The sequence below is a fragment of the Procambarus clarkii genome, chromosome 49 (genome assembly GCF_040958095.1).
Source record: "Procambarus clarkii isolate CNS0578487 chromosome 49, FALCON_Pclarkii_2.0, whole genome shotgun sequence".
NCBI classification, from domain to species: domain Eukaryota; kingdom Metazoa; phylum Arthropoda; class Malacostraca; order Decapoda; family Cambaridae; genus Procambarus; species Procambarus clarkii.
This window is the reverse complement of record NC_091198.1, coordinates 7,452,453-7,470,017: the sequence shown is the minus strand read 5'-3', so window position 1 is coordinate 7,470,017 and position 17,565 is coordinate 7,452,453. Positions and strand designations below refer to the sequence as shown.

Sequence of the window (17,565 nt, the reverse complement as noted above, 5' to 3'; positions counted from 1 at the left end):
CCTAGTTGTGCTTGCAGGGGTTGAGGTTTGGCTCTTTGATCCCGCCTCTCAATTGTCAATCAACTGGTGTTCAGATTCCCGTGTCCCTCTGGACATGTCCCTAGATGACTACTGTGTCCCTAGGACACAGTTTCTGTGTCCCTCGGGATATATAGGCCATCATTGTTTACAATTATGTGCCACATTGCTTACACTGTAGACCAGCAGCCACAGTGTATCACAGCCAATAGTGTTTCACGAATCGTCAACCTCCTACCACCAAATATAAGAAATATTGTTGGAACAATCAGGAACTCGAGAAGTTCCCTCTGGAGTTACCGGATCTGCGTGACTGATGGGTACGTGGGCCTGCGGGCTAGTGGCACTTAACTAACCTCACGGACCAGTCAGTCACAACGGAAGCTACTCCCACGCCGGGCTTAGGGGTATAAGATCTCTCGAAATTGTTCACAGGTAATCCACAGATAAAAAGGAAATACACCAACATGAGGACGGCCTTCACTTCTCGGAGGACGGGGTCCCCGACCAAGACAGCGGCCGGGTGGACCTCAGAGGTATGTCCGGAGCAACAATCTCACCTGTCATCGGCTACTCACCTTGAGTAATGAGTACGGACAAAAGACGGTATCCTCAGCTGTCAACGGTTACTCACCCTGGGTACGGATCACAGTCGAGCTCTTTCAGAGGAATGAACACTCTGAGAGCGTCAGGATAGTGGGACCTCGTGAACTTTGCGGACTGGGACGAAACCGAAGATCAGACAGAGGTCAACAACAGACATTTTTTCTCTCACAACACGACGGAGCCAGACATGGGAGAGATGGTTCTCTCACAACACGACGGAGCCAGACATGGGAGAGATGGTTCTCTCACAACACGACGGAGCCAGACATGGGAGAGATGGTTCTCTCACAACACGACGGAGCCAGACATGGGAGAGATGGTTCTCTCACAACACGACGGAGCCAGACATGGGAGAGATGGTTCTCTCACAACACGACGGAGCCAGACATGGGAGAGATGGTTCTCTCACAACACGACGGCGGAAGACATGGGAGATATGGTTCTCTCACAACACGACGGAGCCAGACACGGGAAGGAAGGTTTTCTCATACATAAGAAAGTGAAGAATAATGTAATGATGAAGAAAACCCAAAATAAAAATGCTCGGACGAAGACGTAGAAGAATTCTATCAATACCTCCTGAATACCACATACAAAGATTACTGTTATTTCCAAATTATTTATGGTAATTTCATTGTCAAAATATGAAAACGAAAAAACAAAAAAATATTAGTTTATTATGAATTAATTTGCGAATAAGAAAGCATGTAGAAAATTGACCTTGGAAACACCTCAATCATAATATCAACTAGGCTTTATTATTCCTATTAACAAGTTCATGGTGTCAGGGTTAGTGAGAGCGACGTAAGCAGTCACAACCTCTCCTCACGCCTAATACTTCGCATTTTTACAAATTCGACCAATCTGTTAAGAATGTGACGAATTTGTAAATATTAATGGGCCGTAATATTGACATAATAATCTATGAAGCGGCCACGATAGGCTAGGTGGGTTGTTTGGGTCCGTACGCTTCTGATTAGAAGCTGAACGTTGTATTATATTAATTGTAACTCATGACAAATTTACTTCAGTTAATTCAGAAACTACAAAACCCCAGCTCATTTGAAAATTTAATTAAAATCTATATTTAGTGCACTCAGAAATTTAGAAAATGCCGTCAGAGATAATGTTATGTAAATATAATTACTTAGAATCAAGTTCAAGTATGTTTATTGAGATAAGAAAGAAATACATCTCAAAGGGATAGAGTAGCTTAGGCTATTTCTACCCCCCCATTACTAAGAATCTTATGAATTAAAGAAGGGAGACGATTGTATTGAAATCTCTTCACGGCCGTAGCTTGGACGAGCAGAGCCTGAATATGGGTTGGGGTCAGCCGGAGCTTGGACGAGCATTGCTTGAAGTCAGGTTGGATGGGAAACTTATAAATTCATTTAACTGAACTGTCGTCAGTAAATTTATTGCCTTTCAGTTTATACTCTTTCGATTATTGTCAGGTGAACTTTAAAAATAAATATTCGATTTACAACGCTTAAATATGGTTTACATCCGTTTTTTTATATATATGTGTGGAATTTTAAATCAATAATAATGATTATAAAGCATTTTTTGTAATTTGTTCCGCTCTTATAGAAAGAGAACCGAGGAGACGTGGCGTAGTGTAAGCGACCTCACTCTCAGTGTTTACATGGCCAGCGTGGCCGTCCTCTCTCCTGCTGTTCCCGTTTATTTTACGCTTACTGCTGTTCAATTCTGGTAACTAGCAGCACATGAGTGACAGGGGATCATAGTGCCACCCTTGTGTTCAAAGAGAGCTAGGAGAACCATCAGTTTAGAGGCGAAAATTAGTGTTAAATCCGTTTGGGGGTTGGAGAATGGTTTGCGGGCGTAGCCTGTGCTCTCTGCCTGGTGCCTGTGACGGAACAGTTATTAATATTTAATTATTAAGAGCGACAACAGCACAGGAGCAAGAGATGATCTTGGAGATGACAGGAGCAGCATTATCTTGAGATGATGTGTGACCCCTCAATTAAGTGCTTCAAAATTTATGAAAAAGACTGACATTATATTCTATAAACTGAGAAATTGTTTAGTATTTCCATTTAAGATCAATTAGATAAGAACACGCCTGTCAGCTTGAAGATTAAGCATAAAGTATTCTCATTATTTAAGTACTTTAAGAAATAGTTTGTTGAGACTTCAGAGGTGTTAAACTTTACTGCAAGGAGTGGGTGGTTTGAGCGCTTGAGGTGTCGTTATAACCTGAGGAACACCAAGGTGACCAGGGAGGCAAACAAACATTTCTCACGGAAGATGATAAGGTAAGATAATCCTGCGTTAACTCTCTCTTCGCTGCTATTTCTGGTAAGTACAGCTGTATTGCATTGTATGATAATGTATTTTGGATATATATCCTATTTGCTGGCGGATAGGACACATGTTTAAAGTCTAACACTATCACATGCATAAATCACATTTTATTCTTCAAAACCATATATATTTTTCCCTACAAAACTACATGAACATCAGTGTCAATGAATGAATGATTAAACATGCTAAAATATTGTTGTCCACGAAATATTCTTATAAACTTATATACGCCGGCAAAAGTGGTAATTAGATTTTATTTATACGAGGAAAAAAGCCTCTCATTATGGCTAGTGAATCTTATGGTCAATTGGTTTTAAATTTACGGTTTATCGGTTGGTCTGGGTTGGCATCCCTTGAATCGAGTACACTGTGGCACAGTGCCAAAGGCATCCCCAGGACGATTCTTTGCTCTTGCATTCTAGCTCAACTCTTGATTTGATCTTACTATATCGTAAAATATTATACTCTAATCATCCCAAATTAAAAAACAACATTTTATCAACATACTCGTTGAAAACCTGAAGAAATTTTGACGATGTCAGGAGTTTTATTTCTTGAGATATTACTCGGTGTCAGTTATTAATATTGAATGTTCTGAGAGAGGGAGAGGGAGAGAGAGAGAGAGGGAGGGAGGGAAGGAGGGAGAGACATACTGCACAACACAGGCTCCAGTACTCCACATACTACCACACAACCATATATTCCAGCACTCCACATACTACCGCACAACCACATGCTCCAGCACTCCACATGCTCCAACACGAAACTGCTACTTTTCGTAATTTCCTGGAGAAAAAAAAGCTCGAGTGAACGGAACACTGAGGAAGACGAACAATGGAACTGCTATTCAAGTGCAGGCTTCGAGCTCCATCGTGTCATTTCCACAAATTATTATTCTCTTTTGTTATTTATTGGTTGGGTTGAGGAGAGCCAGCTGGGAGTTGAGTGGAGCCAGTTGGGAGTTGAGGAGAGCCAGCTGGGGGTTGAGGAGAGCCAGCTGGGAGTTGAGTGGAGCCAGTTGGGAGTTGAGGAGAGCCAGATGGGGGTTGAGTGGAGCCAGCTGGGAGTTGAGGAGAGCCAGCTGGGAGTTGAGGAGAGCCAGCTGGGAGTTGAGTGGAGCCAGTTGGGAGTTGAGGAGAGCCAGCTGGGAGTTGAGGAGAGCCAGCTGGGAGTTGAGTGGAGCCAGTTGGGAGTTGAGGAGAGCCAGCTGGGGGTTGAGGAGAGCCAGCTGGGAGATGATTGAGAGTGAGCTGAGAAGAGCACATGATAGTAGTAACAATGAACACTGTGGTGTGCAGGATGTTGTTGAGGTTACCAGAGGGTACGGTGAGGGTTATTGATCTTGGTCCTAGGAAGGTGAGGGTTATTGATCTTGGTCCTAGGAAGGTGAGGGCTATTGATCTTGGTCCTAGGAAGGTGAGGGCTATTGATCTTGGTCCTAGGAAGGAAGGTGAGGGTTATTGATCTTGGTCCTAGGAATATGAGGGTTATTGATCTTGGTCCTAGGAAGGTGAGGGTTATTGATCTTGGTCCTAGGAAGGAAGGTGAGGGTTATTGATCTTGGTCCTAGGAAGGAAGGTGAGGGTTATTGATCTTGGTCCTAGGAAGGAAGGTGAGGGTTATTGATCTTGGTCCTAGGAAGGTGAGGGTTATTGATCTTGGTCCTAGGAAGGAAGGTGAGGGTTATTGATCTTGGTCCTAGGAAGGAAGGTGAGGGTTATTGATCTTGGTCCTAGGAAGGAAGGTGAGGGTTATTGATCTTGGTCCTAGGAAGGAAGGTGAGGGTTATTGATCTTGGTCCTAGGAAGGAAGGTGAGGGTTATTGATCTTGGTCCTAGGAAGGTGAGGGTTATTGATCTTGGTCCTAGGAAGGAAGGTGAGGGTTATTGATCTTGGTCCTAGGAAGGAAGGTGAGGGTTATTGATCTTGGTCCTAGGAAGGTGAGGGTTATTGATCTTGGTCCTAGGAAGGAAGGTAAGGGTTATTGATCTTGGTCCTAGGAAGGAAGGGACACCGACTGCCTCAAGGTCCTCTGATCAAAGGCAGTCAACCATCTCTCAAGTCTAAGGTCTAGTGAAGTATGTTCATGTATAGGCTCACATTCAAGTTCTATTCGGCCAAAAAAGCGTCAAACCCAATTAAAGATGAAGTACCATTAAAAAGTCAACAGATTTAGGTTTGGTGAAATAAGACATTTAGCAGTTGGTGAAATTTATGATGAGGTGAGCTAGACTCATCAACACGCCTTCAAATCAAGAGTCTAGTGATCCAGATATCTTTGGTGGCCAAGGTGGATGCGTTAGACTTGTTGCTTTGTTTTGTCTCTGGAGAGAGTGTGGCTATCTTTGTGTCTCTTGGAGGAAAGAGAGAGAGTGTGTGTGTGTGTGTGACTGTCAACACCGCAAAGTTTAGTTTGGCGTTTCTTTACACTTCTACACTACAACTTGTTTATTAAACCTGCGTGTCTGTATTACTGAGTGTTTTCTGCCTCGAAAATCGTGTTAGCCGACGATCCTTACAAGAGTATGGTGACGTCTGTACAACAATACACACACTGACTTGCTCTATATAACAGTTTACACTAAGGTGCGTATGAGTGCGAAACATGTTGATCTGACGATGCGCCGCTGGAGGACGAGAGCACAGCTACCTGAGAGCACTCACGCTAGATAATGGTAGCATAATAACTGACCCGCCATATCGTCCCTCACTCCATCATCCACAAGGTGACTTCCAGTCCTGCCCGGCGGGTCGTCACTGGGGGAGGGAGGGGTAGGGAAGGACCGGGGATAGAGAGGGGAGGGGTTGGAAAGGGGGAGGGAAGTAGGGAGGGGGGCAGGCGGGTGTTGGGATGGAGGAGGCGGGCAGGGGCAACGCCCCCATCCCCCCTCTCCAAAAAACAAGGTAGGGATGGAGGGGCGGGTAGGGTTATGGATGAAAGTGGAGGAAGGAAAATTAATACAGTGGAAGGGGGAAGAAAGGTTAACCTTCCTCATATATTAACCAATATATATATATATATACTTAAAGCATCCAAACTGTAGCAAGCAAAATTCTTCCGTGTGATTTATTGATTTTTTTTAGCAGCACGTATGTCATCACGTCAGGAAGGAAGAGTTCCACTTCCTTCCCACAGCACACTTGTACCCAGTGTTACCTGTCATACGTATAGTGTGTTACAATTCCTATCTGTGTTGGGAGTCATTCTGTGGTGAAAACGTAACCAGAGAGCCCTCCTGTGTGACTCCCAGCATGGGGAGGAGGCCATTGTTGTAATATATGTTGGTGAAACTGGTACACGAAGATGTTTGTGAGGTATATGGAGTGTATAGTAACCAGGCGTCAAGATTTTCCAGAAGGACAATGTTTCTTGGGGGTCTAGCTACCCCACAACCAGTGGTGGAAAGGTTGTGGGATTTGTTACTTGGGGCGGCGGCCGCCATCTTGGAAACGCTCTGGATGAACGTGTGTGAGACACGTACTGTTTTATACAAGGCCGTGAAACATTATTGTGTGTGTCTTATAACCAATTGCTCGGTTCTTATTTTATTAATTACAAAGTCTAAAGTCAGACCAACTTGTATAATTAAGGGATAGAGTATTATTTAATTTAAAAAGAGTTCTCCTCATATTAATGTGCCTTATATATTTAAGGCTGCCTTAACTGTCATTCCAGGTAGTATATGTATTCTTCCGAGAAGAATGAAGGCAGTTGAGTTCTACTCTACCGGACAATTGCTGTATTGCTGACCTCTAGTTATTTTTCTTATATTGCCCTAATTGTATTGTCTTGTTATTGTTCATATTCATGCAATTGCAGTGATTCTGGGCAATTGTGATAATGTGTAGGAGTGTCTCTCAGTCTCAAACGGGAGCCACTTGTCTCGCAAGGAAGGAATTACAGATCTAAGGGGAAGGAATTTTAACTAGGGTAGAAATTCGAGAAAAAGTTCAGTCTGAGGAGAAACCTAAAATAGGAAAGAATGTACTCTGAATACTGTATATATATATATATATATATATATATATATATATATATATATATATATGTATATATATATATATATATATATATATATATATATATATATATATATCTCAAATGAAATTGCAATGTACACAACTAAGCAGATTCAACCTGAAACGCTATGCGTGTTAGTGGCTTTACATGAATGTAAAAATACCAATCTTATGTAATCACTCCAACCCATTGTACCTTCTTGCAAATAAATTGTTATTATTATTATTATTATTATACATGAACTTCTCTTCTTAGATTGCTCAGCCATTTCTGTTTAACTGGTAAAATAGTGAGGGTGGTAGTTACTGGGCGTCCAGTGTTGCAATACTTAAGGTGTTGTGTTGATAACTCAACACAAGTCAGTAGACAAGAGTGGTCGGTCCGCCAGCAAGCTGACGCCACAACCAGGATCGGAACCACCTTCTAATTTTTTCTTTATTATAATTTTCCCGATTATCAACGAGAAATGAAGTCATGTCTTGAGATAAAACTTTGCTTTGAATTATCTTACGTCATAAATAATAACGTGAAAGATAATTCCTTCTACAACCCGAACATTATTCATCTCCGTAATTAAGAGAGCAAATAATTGTGTTCCGGCTGAAGTGAAAATTACCAGGAATTTCTTGTGGTTGTGGGGGCAGAGGTTTTAAAGATGGTTTCCGCTTGTCGAGCTGCGTGATACATGTCCCTTCTTAATGGTGCGCGCAACACCGCCTTCTCGAGACCTCTGTAAATATGGTCTCCTCCAGCAGTCCCATGTTGTTGTTTAAGATTCAGCTTCTAGGAACAAAAAGTTCCAAGCAGCACGGGCTATGGTGAGCCCGTATTGGACTTACCTGGCACAGGAGTGGGGCTGTAACTGAGGCCCCACAGCAGTCAGTGGGGCCTCAGTGACTGTTACAGCAGTCCCAATACCTGGAGTAATTTATAGCCCAGAGACGATGAAGTAAGACAGCTGTGCCTCTTTTCCTCTCCTGACGGAGGAATGGCGTACCTCTTGAGGATCTTGAGGCAGCCATGGGCGTCTCCCGAGGGGTAAATGACTCCTCTGGCCATAATCAAGGGGGTTACATCTACTGTTTACTAGGCAGGACATCCGGGTTATTGTAGTTGAAGTGTTGGCCGGCAGGGACTTGCTACTTCCGACCCGTCTTGGTTGAGCGGGGTCAAGGAATGGAGTTCATAGACTGCAGGATGTGGGTTCGATCCTTCATACCTTGTAACATGCCTCCCTGTGTCTCCGTACACTAGGAGTCACAACCAAGACTACACAAAGAGCATTCTGGCAACACTTATGTTATCTAGTTGGTCAATGCTAACCTGTGTTTGTAGGCCATATATTTGACTGAAAATGTTGCTACAGTAAATTAATTCTAGAAATCTGTTGTCAGTTTATTTCGGTGAGTAATCTTTAGGAGGAGGTGGAGGCCCAGCCACCAGCAGTCGTCCTGAGGTTCAGAAACAAACAAATGGTGTTTATAAGTTGGGCGTATCTGGCGTTATCTTGAGGTTATCTTGAGATGATTTCGGGGCTTTTAGTGTCCCCGCGGCCCGGTCCTCGACCAGGCCTCCACCCCCAGGAAGCTGCCCGTGACACCTGACTTACACCCAGGTACCTATTTTACTGCTAGGTAACAGGGCCATAGGGGTGAAAGAAACTCTGCCCATTGTTTCTCGCCGGCGCCCGGGATCGAACCCGGGACCACAGGATCATAAGCCCCGCATGTTGTCCGCTCGGCCGACCGGCTCCCCAGGAGTGGCCAGGATTAAGGAGGAGGAGATTACAGCTTCACTACACTGTAAATTTCGTGGATTACATCTGGCGCATATGGAGCCCAATAGGCTCTGGAACCTGTACACTGGTTGATTGACAGTTGAGAGGCGGGCCTAAAGAGCCGGAGCTCTTTACAAGCACAACTAGGTGAGTACGCTCACATTATATTTTACTCTTGCTGAGAACACTACAAAAAACAGTTTGGTTTTAATATCGAGATCCTTGTGTGGAAAATGACAAGGATACTGAAGACGTTGTGAGCACTCAAGCGATGACTTAATTAAATAACTAGAGGTGACCAGCTCTTAAGAGGTGACCAGCTCTTAAGAGTTGACGTCTCTCAGAGGACCAAGGATCGTCCAGCTGTTCAAGAGCGCAGGTCTCCCAGGGGGGGGGGGGAGTGACATCTCTCCAACACAGGAGTATACACAGGGGGGAGGGGGGTGGAGGAGGAACGCCTGCGGGTGTCGGGGGACAGTCCCCCGGGGTGGGGTTTCGAACCCCCGGTGGTGACCAAGGTCGAGCATTAGTAATGTGAGGAAATATAAGCAGGGGAGGCGGGGGCGTCTTCACGCGCCCTTGACGGATGACCACTCCTCACACACACCCTCACAACACCCTCACAACACCCTCACAACACACTCACAACACCCTCACAACACCCTCACAACACCCTCACAGCACACCACCCTCACAACACCCTCACAACACACATCCTCACAACACCCACACAACACCCTCACAACACAACACACATCCTCACAACACCCTCACAACACAACACACACCCTCACAACACCCTCATAACACCCTCACAACACCCTCACAGCACACTACACCGTCGCATCTTGCCACACACCCGCAGCACAATGCCAACACCTACACAGTTCAGTAACAACACCCTCATAACATGTTCCCTACAACACAATACTGTCGCAACATGCTCCCAGTACCATCGCCAACACACCAGAAACATTCGCAACACCTTCCCAAAAGTACCTGGCACCATTCTCACCGCACACCTGACTCTCACAGTCGAGTTCAACAAGTGACCAAGAACCCCTACAATGGTCTCACGGGGGGGGGGGGGTGTAGTGGAGTTGTTCAGATGTTAGTTGTGGAGGAGGCGTGGGTGTGGGGGGAGGGGTGTGGGTGTGGGGGGAGGGGTGTGGGTGTGGGAGGAGGGGCGTGGGTGTGGGGGGAGGAGGATGGGTGTGGGTGTGGGGTGGGGGGAGGTGTGAGAGGGGAAGGCTGTGTGAGGGGGTATTGGAGTGAGGGAGGGAGGGGGGGTGTGGCAGTGGAGTGTGGGGGGGAGGGGTGAGGGTTGTGGGGTAGTGGGTGTGGAAAGAGGGGGGGGGGAAGGAGTCATAATCTGGGTCTGACAGTTAAGCGGACAGCGCTTCGAATTCCTAGTTCTGAGGTTCCGGGTTCGATCCCCGGTGGAGGCAGAAACAAATGAGCAGGGATTCTTTCATCCTGATGCCCTTGTTACCTAGCAGTAAAATGGTACCTGGGAGTTACAGCTGCTACGGGCTGCTTCCTGGAAATGTGTAACAAAAAGGAAACCTGATCGAGGACCGGGCCGCTGTGATGTTAAGCCCCGAAACCATCTCAAGATAACCTTAAGAAGGTACCAGATAGACCTTCTTCTACGTCTCATACTGTATTATATACGGATCTCTTACTGTATTACAATGTATTATGTTACTGTATTATATACGAGTTATCTACTGGATTATAACGCATTACTGTATTATATACACGTTTGTATTATAATGTATTATCTTATTGTGTTATATACAAGTTTTTGTATTATAGTGCATTATCTTACTGCATTATACGTCTTTTTCTGTATTATAATGTATATCGTACTGTAATATATTCTTCTACCATATTATAATGTATTAACTTAGTGTATTATATAAGCCTTATTGTATCATATAATGAATTATCTTACAGTATTAGACTCACATATAGTATAGTATTAGACTCGTATATAGTATAATATAGTATTATAATGTATTATCTTATTGTATTATATTAGTCTCATACAGTTTTATACTACTATATTATATACGAGTCTAACTGTATTATAATGTATTATCTTATTGTATCATATACGCGTCTCTTCCGTATTATAATATATATCTTACTTTAATATATGTCTTCTACCGTATTATAATGTATTAAGTTAGGGTATTATACAAGACTTACTGTATTATATAATGTATAATATATATATAATCTTACTATATTATCTACGAGACTCTTACTCTATTATATACGAGTATCATACTGTATGGTAATATATTATATACTGTATTGTAATATATTATCATATTGTATTATTGTATTATTATATATTATCTTACTGTATTATAGAGGAGTTTCTGTATTATATATCGTCTTGTGGGGCCGGAAGAGCAGAAAATATAATGATCAAATAATACAACAAATACATTAACGTGATCAGACTTTAGACACTACATTGTGCGTCAGAGATGCGAGAGGACGCAGCTCTCCTCTACAGGAAGATGAGTCTGACGCAAGCCTTAACCCGGGTCTAGACGCAGCTCTCCTCTACAGGAAGATGAGTCTGACACAAGCCTTAACCCGGGTCTTGACGCAGCTCTCCTCTACAAGAAGATGAGTCTGACGCAAGCCTTAACCTGGGTCTAGACGCAGCTCTCCTCTACAGGAAGATGAGTCTGACGCAAGCCTTAACCCGGGTCTAGACGCAGCTCTCCTCTACAGGAAGATGAGTCTGACACAAGCCTTACCCCGGGTCTAGACGCAGCTCTCCTCTACAGGAAGATGAGTCTGACACAAGCCTTACCCCGGGTCTAGACGCAGCTCTCCTCTACAGGAAGATGAGTCTGACGCAAGCCTTACCCCGTGTCTAGACGCAGCTCTCCTCTACAGGAAGATGAGTCTGACGCAAGCCTTACCCCGGGTCTAGACGCAGCTCTCCTCTACAGGAAGATGAGTCTGACGCAAGCTTTAACCCGCGTGTGAGAGCCAACAGTGGCTCATCATAACACATTGCCTTGTCCAGGCCGCTACAGGCTACTCAACTTCAGGCTACGCTACTACAGGCTACTGACACTGTCTCTACGTTAGCTGGTGGCTGTGTATCTTTAAATACGCATACATTACAAATGTCTAATATTTCACCGCTACGGTAAAATATCATCATACTGTTCGTGTAAGATTTCCAGAACGTCTGGTCTGGATTACTTGTTGAGAACGCATTGAAATCTCCCAGTCTGCTAGTGTTACACAGTGTTACTCAGTGTTACACCAGTGTTACAGTGTTACACCAGTGTTACAGTGTTACACCAGTGTTACAGTGTTACTCAGTGTTACAGTGTTACTCAGTGTTACACCAGTGTTACAGTGTTACACCAGTGTTACAGTGTTACTCAGTGTTACACCAGTGTTACAGTGTTACACCAGTGTTACAGTGTTACACCAGTGTTACAGTGTTACTCAGTGTTACACCAGTGTTACAGTGTTACACCAGTGTTACAGTGTTACACCAGTGTTACAGTGTTACTCAGTGTTACACCAGTGTTACAGTGTTACACCAGTGTTACAGTGTTACACCAGTGTTACAGTGTTACACCAGTGTTACAGTGTTACTCAGTGTTACACCAGTGTTACAGTGTTACACCAGTGTTACAGTGTTACACCAGTGTTACAGTGTTACAGTGTTACACCAGTGTTACAGTGTTACACCAGTGTTACAGTGTTACACCAGTGTTACAGTGTTACAGTGTTACACCAGTGTTACAGTGTTACACCAGTGTTACAGTGTTACACCAGTGTTACAGTGTTACACCAGTGTTACAGTGTTACACCAGTGTTACAGTGTTACAGTGTTACACCAGTGTTACAGTGTTACACCAGTGTTACAGTGTTACACCAGTGTTACAGAGTGTTTCACAGTCGCGTCTGGTGAGAGTTAATTCACTGATACGGTAAATTGTTTATCATTTTTAATAAACCGCTCTGCTATCTTTACGGGTAAATATACCGTAAAGTGAATAACTTGATATAACACTGATGATAACGTAGGAGGGGGATGGTAACGCAGTGGAAGATAACGAACTGGTGGATAACTTAGTGCATGATAACGTAGGGGATGGTTAGGTAGTGGAAGATAACGTAGTGGAAGATAACGCAATGGATGATAACGTAGTGGAGGATAATGTAGGGGTTGATAATGTAGTTGATGATAACTTTGGGATGACAACATTGGGGATGTTAACGCAGAGGATGATAACGTAGTTGGAGGATAACGTAGTGCATGATAACTTAAGGGATGATAACGTAGGGGATGATAACATAGTGGCTGGCCCCTTCACTTGGTCTTCCTGGTGGGTCGACACGTTTCAAGGTATTATGAGGTAAGCGAGAATATATTTTTTTCTGGCGTCATTGCCAGGCTGAGTGTCAAGGTCAGGGACACTGCCTCTGGTGCGACAGTGTCCTCACGGGTACACTGCCTCTGGTGCGACAGTGTCCTCACGGGTACACTGCCTCTGGTGCGACAGTGTCCTCACGGGTACACTGCCTCTGGTGCGACAGTGTCCTCACGGGTATACTGTCTCTGGTGCGACAGTGTCCTCACGGGTACACTGCCTCTGGTGCGACAGTGTCCTCACGGGGACACTGCCTCTGGTGCGACAGTGTCCTCACGGGAACACTGCCTCTGGTGCGACAGTGTCCTCACGGGTACACTGCCTCTGGTGCGACAGTGTCCTCACGGGTATACTGTCTCTGGTGCGACAGTGTCCTCACGGGTACACTGCCTCTGGTGCGACAGTGTCCTCACGGGGACACTGCCTCTGGTGCGACAGTGTCCTCACGGGAACACTGCCTCTGGTGCGACAGTGTCCTCACGGGAACACTGCCTCTGATGCGACAGTGTCCTCACGGGAACACCACAAACTTCCCCGTCACAATATTGCTGATAATTCACTTTCCTGTAACAAATTCACGGAACGAAACTATGGAACCCAAACACACACTTTAATTCAATTCACAGCACTGCAAACTAACCACTTCTCAACGTTAACAATAATAGTAAACTAGGATATGCAGTATAGAGTGCCCCGCCTCCATCACCAAACCACTCTCAGTTTCCCGTAGAGAGGCACAAGAACTCGCTCGACTGACCTCAGTGTTGTGTTCGCTGGATCCCGTCCAAGAGAGAGAGAGAGAGATGAAGCGTGTACACTCTACGACAGACACAGCGCTACTGCCTGGTCTAGCCGCCGCGCTGCAGGTTATAGTCCTGCGGCTGAATGCTGTTGGCGGACCCCAATACCTCTGCAGGAGGAGCGAGAAGAGCAGCAGCAGCAGCAGCAGGAATGGAAGGAGGCTGCTGGCGGGGGAGTAACACCCCAATGGACGTGTGATCTGTGAAAGGTCGTCAGCGGTCACGCTCTGGGATGACTCTCACCATCTACATGTGTTCACGACATCTTGCGACCCCATCGCGTACTTCCTCGAGGCCATTTTGCAGCATGAAGCGTTGATCAGACTGATATAGGCGCAACTTTGTTTCAGGAAGGGATTTCTTTATTGGATCTTGACTTATGTGACGTTCTGGCTCAATTGGTAGAGCTGCGAGCTGCTGCTTGTGTGGCCTGTGGTTCAAGGCTCCTATGGTTCAAGTGAAGCACTGGGAAAATAAACTTATATATATATATATATATATATATATATATATATATATATATATATATATATATATATATATGTCGTACATAGTAGCCAGAACTCACTTCTCAGCCTACTATTCAAGGCCCGATTTGCCTAATAAGCCAAGTTTTCCTGAATTAATATATTTACTATAATTTTTTTCTTATGAAATGATAAAGCAACCCTTTTCTCTATGTATGAGGTCAATTTTTTTTTATTGGAGTTAAAATTAACGTAGATATATGACCGAACCTAACCAACCCTACCTAACCTAACCTAACCTATATTTATAAGTAAGGTTAGGTTAGGTAGCCAAAAAAAGCTAGGTTAGGTTAGGTTAGGTAGACGAAAAAACATTAATTCATGAAAACTTGGCTTATTAGGCAAATCGGGCCTTGAATAGTAGGCTGAGAAGTGCGTTCTGGCTATTAGGTACGACATATATATATATATATATATATATATATATATATATATATATATATATATATATATACATATACAAACGTCCAGTAGACAGTACCTAGCAGAACTTCAGGAGACAGAACATGGGAGTACTTCAGTACCCCACCACAAAACACCGCCCTACAGCAGTCATCAATGACACACACACACACACACACACACACACACACACACACACACACACACACACACACACACACACACACACACACACACACAGGCCCTGGTGGCACACTGGTAACACTGGCGCCGAGAAACAAACAATTTGTATTGTCTTATCTAAGGTCTCTCGGACTTCGAACGCTCTCTTCAGAATTCCCCTTTCTGGCAAGTTTGTGTTCCTCTTTCCGTTTTTGAGGCGTTCACGGCCCTCCATCGTCACTACCCACAGTAGACTACTGCTGCTAACGTCGTCTCGCTCAGTGAAAAGATCCACGTTCTGTCGTACTGGGCTCAACCACTTGGGCTGGACGGTAGAGCGACGGTCTCGCTTCATGCAGGTCGGCGTTCAATTCCCGACCGTCCAAGTGGTTGGGCACTACTCCTTCCCTCCCCCGGCCCATCCCAGAATCCTTATCCTGACCCCTTCCCAGTGCTATATAGTCGTAATGACTTGGCGCTTTCCCCCTCTTCTTTGTTTCTATATATGTTATCAGTCGTACTGGGCTGCGAGCAGCTGCGTCTAAGAGCCAGGGGCCAGATTCACGAAGGCAGTTACGCAAGCACTTACGAACGTGTACATCTTTCCTCAATCTTTGACGGCTTTGGTTACATTTATTAAACAGTTTATAAGCACGAAAACGTCCCAATCAACTGTTGTTATTGCTGTAAACAGCCTCCTGCTGTTTCGGAGCTGATTAATCGTTTAATAATTGTAAACAAAGCCGTCAAAAATTTAGAAAAGATGTACAGGTTCGTAAGTGCTTGCGTAACCGTTTCGTGAATCTGGCCCCTGGTTACTCACACCATCAACTAGGAGATCTGGTCAGAGATCAGATCTTCTAGCCTTACCAACGCAAGGTAAGGCTAGAAGTTAATAAGACCAGCCTCTCCGCCTCGATCTTCCCTCTTTCTTGAGGCTCGATCTTCCCTCTTTCTTGAGGCTCGATCTTCCCTCTTTCTTGAGGCTCGATCTTCCCTCTTTCTTGAGGCTCGATCTTTCCTCTTTCTTGAGGCTCGATCTTCCCTCTTTCTTGAGGCTCGATCTTCCCTCTTTCTTGAGGCTCGATCTTCCCTCTTTCTTGAGGCTCGATCTTCCCTCTTTCTTGAGGCTCGATCTTCCCTCTTTCTTGAGGCTCGATCTTTCCTCTTTCTTGAGGCTCGATCTTTCCTCTTTCTTGAGGCTCGATCTTCCCTCTTTCTTGAGGCTCGATCTTCCCTCTTTCTTGAGGCTCGATCTTCCCTCTTTCCTGAGGCTCCATCACTTGTCAGTTGATTCTGTCATGGTTGTAGTCTCCCAGACACTGCGTGTGCGCGTGTGTGTTGTTCACGTGTATTTACAGATCACACATGAACTGCCTCACTCCGTTACTCATATAGACAGATATTACACCTCATAATAAAATCCAGAAGAAATGCACAAAGTTTCGTTACGTGGGTCAATTACACAAAGTTAATATAACCGTAAAGCAGTTTGATTTAACTGGTGTATATATCTCTCCACCTCTCTCTCCCTCCCTCTCATATATATAATTTATTTTTATTTCAAGTCTGACGCGACGCTTGAACGTGTTTCGTAATAGCTTATTACATTTTCAAAGACTTTAGTTTACACACACAACTGTAATCTTACCTTTTCGGTCATATTTAACAACATATATATATATATATATATATATATATATATATATATATATATATATATATATATATGTATATATATATATATATATATATATATATATATATATATATATATATATAATATACGAAATGCATGTGATGAGATGGATTCAGACACCATATACAGAGTTTCAAATGTAGATATGATAACCGGTTGATTGACAGTTGAGAGGCGGGACCAAAGAACCGAAGCTCGGTCAAGCACAACTTGGTGGGTACACGCGGCCGAGAGGGTAGCGCCCTGGGATCATAGTTTGAAGGGGCCCGAGTTCGATTCCCGGCCGAGGCAGACCAAAATGATCTTTCTTTCAGCTTCTTTCACCTGATGGCATTGCCCCCTCCCCCTAGCAGTAAATAGGTACCTGGGAGTTAGACAGCTGCTCCGGACTGCTTCCTGTGTGTGTGTGTGTGTGTGAGATAAATATATGTAGTAGATATAATATAAGAATAATAGATTGGTTAGAAAGGCGGGGTCGTAGAGCTAATAGCTTGATTCTGCAGACGCAAATAGTAAATATGTAGATATGATAGCTGATATGATAGCGGGAGAACATGATCTGGGAAGAGTGCATTAGACAACCGATGGTTAGATAGGCGGGGTCCAACAGCTCGCTCGTGCAGGCACAAATAATAAATACAAATAGTAAATTCACATCGCTATCATTTGGACCTCTACTATACTCACACTATATATTATACTCACTAGTATACTCACACTATGTGAGGTGAGTATACTTACTAGGATACTCACACTAAATGAGTTGTGAGTATACTCACACCTCGCTATCATTTAGGC

At 44.1% G+C, this 17,565-nt stretch overlaps 3 protein-coding genes across 3 annotated transcripts in view; 1 reads left to right on the top strand and 2 right to left on the bottom strand.

Annotated features, from left to right (window-relative positions):
* The window catches only part of LOC123763280 (cuticlin-1), a 124,510-nt gene extending 110,486 nt beyond the window's left edge, over nt 1-14,024 (bottom strand). Inside the window, exon 1 of the mRNA XM_045750401.2 lies at nt 13,935-14,024. The gene's annotated coding sequence lies outside the window, so the exon portion shown is untranslated. The remainder of the gene's footprint in view (nt 1-13,934) is intronic.
* LOC123763281 (uncharacterized) overlaps nt 2,261-17,565 on the top strand; it is a 40,863-nt gene continuing 25,558 nt past the window's right edge. Inside the window, exon 1 of the mRNA XM_045750403.2 lies at nt 2,261-2,906. The gene's annotated coding sequence lies outside the window, so the exon portion shown is untranslated. The remainder of the gene's footprint in view (nt 2,907-17,565) is intronic.
* LOC138351285 (uncharacterized) lies at nt 15,935-16,348 on the bottom strand. Its single transcript, XM_069302920.1, has one exon. The coding sequence runs from the start codon at nt 16,346-16,348 to the stop codon at nt 15,935-15,937; it is 414 nt and encodes a 137-aa protein (XP_069159021.1).

Excerpts from the sequence above, each read along its gene's own strand:
- LOC138351285 (XM_069302920.1), bottom strand. The coding sequence starts at position 16,348 with ATGGAGCCTCAGGAAAGAGGGAAGATCGAGCCTCAAGAAAGAGGGAAG.